The sequence below is a fragment of the Cololabis saira genome, chromosome 15 (assembly GCF_033807715.1).
Source record: "Cololabis saira isolate AMF1-May2022 chromosome 15, fColSai1.1, whole genome shotgun sequence".
In the NCBI taxonomy this organism is placed as follows: domain Eukaryota; kingdom Metazoa; phylum Chordata; class Actinopteri; order Beloniformes; family Belonidae; genus Cololabis; species Cololabis saira.
Window position 1 is genome coordinate 28,073,411 of NC_084601.1, and position 8,458 is coordinate 28,081,868.

General features: G+C 45.2%; 1 protein-coding gene across 1 annotated transcript; it reads left to right on the forward strand.

The window, feature by feature from the left end:
• Nucleotides 1-1,124: 1,124 nt before the first annotated feature.
• On the forward strand, nt 1,125-5,303 carry LOC133461263 (keratinocyte differentiation factor 1-like). Its single transcript, XM_061742111.1, has 3 exons — nt 1,125-1,267; nt 3,669-4,594; nt 5,130-5,303. The coding sequence occupies exons 2-3, from the start codon at nt 3,679-3,681 to the stop codon at nt 5,243-5,245; spliced, it is 1,032 nt and encodes a 343-aa protein (XP_061598095.1). The 5' UTR covers nt 1,125-1,267; nt 3,669-3,678; the 3' UTR covers nt 5,246-5,303.
• The last annotated feature ends 3,155 nt before the right edge of the window (nt 5,304-8,458 follow it).

Here is an 8,458-nt window from a genome sequence, read left to right on the forward strand (position 1 = left end):
TTTTCAGAATAAAACAACACCCCCTGTCATGGCAGTGAGATTGTTCTTGTTCCTCTACTGGACACTAGGGGCGTTTAATCTCCCCTGACCTGATGTCACAGGGTTTAACACCACAGTGGAAATAAATATATTCACAGCATCGTTTAATAATAATAATAATAATAATAATAATAATAATAACAGTGGTAATAATAATAATAATAATAATAATAATAATAATAATAACAATGATAGTAATAATAATAATACGGTAATAATAATACAACTACTACTAATTATCTATCTATCTATCTATCTATCTATCTATCTATCTATCTATCTATCTATCTATCTATCTATCTATCTATCTATCTATCTATCTATCTATCTATCTATCTATCTAAAGTGCAAAGTAGGTAAGTAAGTAAGTAAGTAAGTAAGTAAGTAAGTAAGTAAGTAAGTAAGTAAGTAAGTAAATAAGTAAATAAGTAAGTAAGTAAGTAAAGACATGTCAGGACAAGTGATGACGTACATAGAAGACACTAGTGGACAATATTTTGATGTGGATTTATCTGTGTCAGTGAGTATTCAATTACAATTCTGAAACCATATAATGATAATAATAACAATATAATGATAATAATATAAACAATAATAATGTTAATGGTATAATAATGATAATAATTGTGGTAATAATATAAATAATAATAACAATGATAATAATTCTAATAATGATAATAATAACACCAATAATAATGATGATAATAATAATAATATTTATTATTATTATTATTATTATTATTATTATTATTATCTAATATTATCTAATATTTATTCACCTGTAATGATGATGTATTATAAATAATTTACTTATTATTTGTATTTATCTCTGGTGAGATATCCTTCATAAGCCCACCTTGGGTTTCTTTTTTTCTCACCTGCACTGCACTAATTATTGTATTGTCACTATTTTTTTTGTATTCTTTTTAATATGTGCGAATAAACTAAAACTAAAACCTAAATTCCAGGTTAAAGATGACGAGTTTTAGGAGTTTTATTTGTGAGTGTGTGGTGACCGGAGGTGCGCAGGTGCGTCGCTTCCTGCACCTTTACCTTTTACTCAGGTACACGTTTGAACGGAAAGTGCGTCGAAGCAGCGAAGTGGGAGCGAGGTGGATCCGGAGGACCAGCATGGACTGAAGCAGGAGTTCGTGCTGGTGACCCGGGGAAGTTAGCGTGGTTCGGGAGCCGGTTCCGAGGAAGACCCGGTCCAGAAGACCCGGTCCAGGTGAGACCCGAGCCCTCTAAAGCCTAAATTATGGTTCTGCGTTAAATCGACGCTGCGTAGGGTACGGCGTAGGTGCTGCGTAGCTTCTGCGTTGGTGTAACGCAGAACCATAAATCAGCCTTAATGGAGGAAGCGGCGCTGACGAGTCGCCATGAAAGTGAAAACAACATTTATACACCTGAAAACCTGCGCTAATGTCCGCCCAAGTTTCATTTAGACTTTATTTAATCTCTAATCGGTGGTTTGACGAAGTTTAAAGTTATATTTCAGCTTTTCTGGGTATTTAAAGGATAAATAAACAGTTATTGTAAACATTTGTCGCGACATGAAAGGTCAGCACGGAACGGTTGTCTTCCCAAAATGCTGCAAACTTCGGCCTGCATGCAATAAAACAAAACATTTAAAGTTTAAGGACAACATTTTTACCTGTAAAACAGAAGTTTTGGTAAGAGAATCCACATCAGAGACCCGGTTATTGATTAAGCTGCTGAAGACTTGATCAGAATGTTTAACAAGGTGTTTTTATAGAGAGGGGGGGACTATGTTTCCAGGGTTGGTAGTTTTCCACAGTGAAAGTGACCGTGACCCGACCCAGAGGTTCTGAAGAAGCTGGGATCCCCCTCTCTGCGCTCACGAGTCCTGTGCAAACCTGTCAGACGGCATTTCCTGTCACCTGAGGACAGAAGTTTGTTTGTTGTGAGGAGAGGTGCCCTCAGGGACCTGACGCAGCCGTGCAGCCATGAAACCGGGTTGTGGAGCCGGGATTGAAATCAGGCCGTGGAACCGGACCGAGGAGCTGGGATTGAAACCGGGGCCTTGAATCGAGCCGAGGAACCGGGGCGTGAAACTGGGCCGTGGAACCGGGATTGAAACCGGGCCGCGGAGCCCAGTGGTGGCTGCTGGTCTTTTAAGGAGGGGGAGCTCATTTTCACCTTTCATCATAAATTGTGTCAGTTTATTTACGTCAATTCTACCCACGGTTCCGGCTGTGAATGCTTTGCAACGGTGGAGCGGCTACAGCAGCACCCGCTGCTCTACGGGGACAATAACTGTAGAGCAACAGAAGTCAGAGTCTCCAATAACACCAGTACAGTCTCCAAACACCAGAAACAAGTTGCTGAGTGTGTCGCTTATCGCTTTAACAAAGACAAAAGTCACTAAGGCCGCGTTCAGACTGCAGGCAAATCTGATTCATATCTGATTCCTTCTCATATCCGATTTTCAGGGCTGACTGTCCACACTGTTTTTACCAAGTGTCCAAATCGGATCTGGCTCTGTTCAGACTGGGCCACATCATTGACTGATCTGACGGGTTGCCGTAGCAACGACGTCAGGGCGGAGGCGTCACCCAGCGCGTGTATTGTGTGAAGTCATGTAATTGCGACAACAAAAACAATAACAAGATGGAGCCAGCTCATGTTTCTTCCTCTGTCCAAGGACTGCTGTTTTCGGCATCTTCCGACTGCTCCATACTTGTAACGTAGCTCCACAACTCGAAATGGGCGGGTGGTTTGGCGCATGGGTCTGGTCTGGCGTTGCGTAGAGTGACGTCACGAACAGTCAAAACCGATCTGAGTGTTTGGAGCTGTTCAGACTGAGACGCATCTGCCCAAATGCGATATGAAACTACCTCCCGGAGGTGGTTTCAATCTGGTTTGCAAAAATCGGATCTCATGCGGTTTGGGACTGTTCAGACTTCAAAAGAGTCATCCAGTTTCAATCTGGATGGGCTAAAAATCGGATATTGGCTGGCAGTCTGAACACGGCCTAAGAGGATTTCCAAACTCTCCAGATCAACTCGGAATGAAGCTACAAAACTTCTCCGGCAGTGTTTATATCTCAAGATCGCTGATTCACTTATTTTGCTGTCAATCAGAAAGGGATTCGGCCTCAGACAGATCATCCAATCATCATGCAGAAGCGCAGCTTCCAGGCCAGCCAAGGCCACGCCCACTGCCCCATAGACCCCCAGAGACGCTGAGCGTCCGATGGGCGGGACAAAACCCAGCATTTATCAGAATCAGAATCATCTTTATTGGCCAGGTTCGAACATTGTCCAACAAGGAATTTGACTCCGGTAATTTCGCTCTTTGGTGATAAAATAAAATAAACAATAAAACAAATGTGGAATTTCTAATTTCCAATGACGGTCTGCAGGAATGAATGAGAAGAAAGTCGCGTCTGTGACCTGTGATAAGAGGCTGATTCTGAACTAAAGGTGATCGCGTTCTAGCGCATATATAGTCAATGAAATGTAAACACAACTTACATATTTGACCACTTATTTTTTGACATTTTAGAGGAAGCTGAGCTTCCCTTGCAGTCTTAGAGGAATCACCACTGGTGGATCCGGGCCGTGGAGCCGGGCCGTGACCTCAGCTGAACTCTGTTTCTCTTGCAGGCGGGGCGTCATGTCTGCCGGCGGCGCCGGTGGTCCGAGGTCCGGACCCGGGTCCGGGAGCAGCAGCCATGAGTTCTGGGAGGAGCGCTGCGTGGACCCGGTGGAGGACCGGCCCCCGGCCCAGAAACCGAAGCCCTACCTGGGAGACGCTAATGGGAAGGCGGCGGAGACCATCGGGTTCATCCCCGGGTCGGCAGAAACAGGGTCGGCCTCCCGGTCCTGCAACCCGTGCGCCCCCCCGAGCGGCTGCCCGGCGCTGGTCTGCAGCGTCCTCACCTGCGGCCTGTACCGGGTCTGCCGGCGCTCGGTCCTGGCGCCGTGCCTGGCGCCCGCCGAGGGCGGCTCCGCCGAGGAGCCAGAGAAGCTGAGCCTGCGAGGGGAGAACCCGGGGGACGACCCGGGGGACCCGGGCGGCTGGAACGACATCCACATCGCGGGGGTCCGGGTGGTGGGGCCGGGGGACCCAGACCCAGAACCCCCGGCCCCCCGGCCCGAGTACCCGTCCCTGCAGGGGTCGTACCCGTCCCTGCCCAGGTCGGTCCAGTTGGAGGACTGGGACTTGGACGGGGACGGGGACGAGCAGGACCTGGACTCCCTGATCACCAGGAAGCTGCTGCAGCTTTACTCGGAGTACCAGATCCAGGAGCTGGCCCGCTGCACCTCAGACTCGCTGTTCCAGAGGAAGACCCGGGACATCGACCGCCTCATCAACGCGCTGGCGGAGGAGCACCAGCTGGACGAGCAGGAGGCCGAGTGCCGGCTGGTGCGCGGCATCATCCGGATCAGCACCCGCCGGAGCCGGAAGAGGACGGCGGTTACGCCGGCCCCGGCACCAGCACCGCAGGCCCCCAAGACGGACCGGAGGCCGTCGGACAGCGGCAACGAGACCTGGAACGGGAGCAGCTCGCTGTCCTGCAGCAACAACAGTGAGTGCGTTTACATGGGAAGTTTAATTCCTCTTTAATTCAGAATTATAATGAAATCCGATTTAAAATCATTAAAAATTACCATGTAAACACCTAATTCTGAATTAAAATGGCCATTCCGAATTAAACTTAATTCCGAAGTAAGTGGCTGGTTTATTCTGATTTAAATCCGAATAGAATAATTCTGCGACCATGTATACACTCATTCCGCTTTAAATTAATTCCGGTCTTTCTGCGCTGCTCGTTCCCTTGCCCCTCTGTCGCGATAACGCTTATATTCTGCGCTGGGCTTGTTTTCCAAACAAAGTTGGCAAAGATGGCAGGAAACATAAAAATTGTGAGTTTTTCAAAGTTGTAGCGGCTAAGTTTGTTTTTCTTCCGGTAGACATAACTTCTGGTCCGCCGGAATAATTAATTCCGAATTAAAAAACATCATGTAACCGTGGCAAATGAGTCCGATTCTGGTCCGGCTCCGGTTCTGACACGTCTCCCTGGTGTTTCCGCCGGTCCTGAAACGAATCTCTCTGTCTCCCAGACGACTACAGGTCCAGTCCCAACATCCAGATCTCGGAGCTGACCCCCTCTGACAAGTGCGCCCGGGACATGTGGAGGAGGAACAGAGGTAACGCCGCCGATCCTGGTCACGGATAGATGGAGAACCGGGTCCAAAGATCTGTTTGGTTCTTTAAAACGTGCCGGTTCTTTCTGGTCAGTTGTGAGGCCCTGTCTGAAGAAGAGTAATTTAGATCCCAATGTTCCTAATAACTACCGACCTGTATCCAACTTACCATTTTTAAGTAAAAATTGAAAAAATTGATGTTTACCCAACTCCAACTGTTTTAGAGAAATATCAGTCTGGTTTTAGGACGAACCACAGCACTGAGACGGCCCTGTTAAAGATTGTTAATGATATCAAGTGTAACATGGAAACTTTCAGTCCTGGTGCTACTAGACCTAAGTGCTGCTTTCGATACATTTGATTGCCTCACTTTGTTAAATAGACTCAGAAACCTGGCGGGCCTCTGGTAATGTCCTAAACTGGCTCAAAGACCAACAATTTTTTGTAAGTATGGATACATTTTCCCCAAGAACCTATAAAATCAAGTGTGGGGTACCCCAAGGTTCGATTTTAGGCCCAATACTTATGGGCTCAAATTAAAACCATAAATATTTTGTATCTGTGAAAAGATGTTCACATGTGTAATAAGGTTTTGCAGCTGTATAAAACAATTTGTGCTTGTGAAAATAAACTTTTTACTTGTAGAAATATTTTGTGCATCTGCAAAAAATATTTGTACTTGTAGAAATATTTTGTGCATGTGTAGAACATTTTTGTAGCTGTGGAATTAATTCGTCTGTGTGCAACATTGGATATACAAAGCTACAAACTTTTTTTACAACTACGAATTATGGCAGTGTTTTGACGTGCCAATAATAAGAGCCAATCAGCGATCTTTGGCACGGGTTTCAAAGCCAGAGCAGTGGATAAAACAGAGTGGCGACAACTTTTGTTCTCGCCGCCAGAGCGGTCACGTGGTTCATGGAGGCCCCGCAAGTTCCAAAACAAAGCCGCGCTGTCATGTTAGTCTATGGGACAGACAGCAGTGAGCTCGCTTTTGAACGGTAAATATTAAAATAAACCGTACACAGGTACATTTACAGCTGATAATGAATCACTGTGAATACATTAATGTCAGTCACGTGTATTGAATGGCTGGATGACAACTAAAAGCGTAATTTGACAAGCTTTTCTGTGTTATTTTGGGGGGGAGGATCCATGCAATCCATGAAGCGAAGTTTTCCCTACAAGTACAAATATGTTTTGCACATGCACAAAATATTTCTACAAGTACCAATTTTTTTTGCACAGGCACAAAATATTTCTACAAGCACAAATTGTTTTATACAGCTGCAAAACCTTATTACACGTGTGAACATCTTTTCACAGATACAAAATATTTATGGCTTTAATTTGAGCCCATAAATACTTTTTAACTTGTATATGCTTCCGCTTGGGGACGTCATCAGGAGGCACGGCATCTATTTTCATAGTTACGCTGACGATACACAGCTGTACACAGCACGTGCCGTTCTGTGGGGGGGGGGGGGGGGGGGGCAGGGAGTCTGGGGTCCTCTGTCTGGGGTGACCTGTTAGGACTGCTGCCCCCGCAAACCAGTAACGGATGAGCGGTGGAAAATGGATGGATGGGTCTCCTGGTCTTAGTGAGGACTCGGGTCTCCTGGTCTTGGTGAGTCTTGGTCTTGGTCTTGGTCTCGAGGAGCCAACTGTTCATCTCCACTTTTACTGATTCAGATTCAGAGTCGGACGACTTTATTGATCCCTTTGGGAGGTTCCCTCGGGGAAATTGACATCTCCATCTCACTCACAGCACTGTCAAAAGATAAAAAGATAAAAATAGAAATAAAAAAATAAAAAGTGAAGTGCCATAAATAGAATTATATGGATAGAAAAGAAATATTGCACAGAGTTATTGCACAGTCCGGATTGTTGTTGGTGAGACTGACTGACTGACGCCGTTTGTCCTCCTCCATCAATTCCTGTCCTCCTCCATCACTTCCTGTCCTCCTCCATCACTTCCTGTCGTCCTCCATCACTTCCAAACCTCGATGGTGAACGTACGTTTTCTCCCGCCCTTCCAGGTCACACCTCCGGCTCTCCAATGGCTTTATCGTCCCGGACAGAGATAGATTCCTCAGGCGAGCCGCTGACCTGCAGCTCGCTGAGGACGTGATCCGTCCCCAAGGTCACGGTCAAGGTCACGCGCGGGACGTTCTGAGGCGGCACTCGACCCGGAGACTCTGGCTGAGCCGGGCTCCGCGGCGGCCATAGAGGGCAGGGAGAAGGAAACTGTGAACCAGTCCCAGGGACCGGAGTCGACTCAGGGCTGGTGTGTGTAGATACTCGTGTGTAGTTAATGTTGTGCGTCTGAAGGATGTGGCGCTCGCCTTGTAGGAAGACGCCAAACTGAGCTTTCTTCTACGTTTTAGTCACATTTTACCGTCCGCTTGTTGTTGAAGGAGTTGCTTCCTTGAAATGTGACTCTCCTCCTAGTTTCCTATGTTGCACATTTAACTCTTTAATTTAGTTCCTACATGTGACGTTAATTTAGTTCCTACATTTGATGTTAATTTAGTTCCTACATGTGACGTTAATTTAGTTCCTACATGTGACGATGACCATGTTCTGTATGTTCTATGTAATTTTAATTATTTCTAATTGTTCTACGGGGCATTGCGTTGCTCATGGAGCAAAATGTGTAAAAAGTGATCAGAGGTAGTTTCAAATTATGTTTTATAAATATATATTTAATCCATTTACTGTAATTATGGATTGTATTAGTTTTCGTGTGTGCCTGGTAGCACACTGGAAGTAATATTTAATGTGAGAGGACGGGATTTCTGATGATTCTGCTGATTATGTTGCAGTTAGCTCGCAGCTAGTTAAATGAAGGTAGGAATGTCTACATTATTCTTAACTAAGAAGTACATTTTGTTTAGTTGGTTCAGATTTGTGTATAAACCGGGTAAATGATTTAAATCAGTGACTCGTCCCGCCTCCTGTTGTCAGACCTTATGCTAAGCTAAGCTAAGCTAAGCTAAGTGTCTACTTGCTTTACTTTTCCTGTACAGACCTGAAAGTTTCTTCAGATACATATGTTTGGTTTGGTTTTATTCCAATAAGAAATTAAAATTGATAATAAATAAATTAATTAAATTAAAAGAAGACTACAAACTGACCTTTGAATTCATTATTTCCCTAAACTGTACAAGAAGAACTGGACAAACCCCTCGTCCACAAGTGTTCGGAGTGATTTTGGAGCCTCTGTCCTCACGATGTGCAGC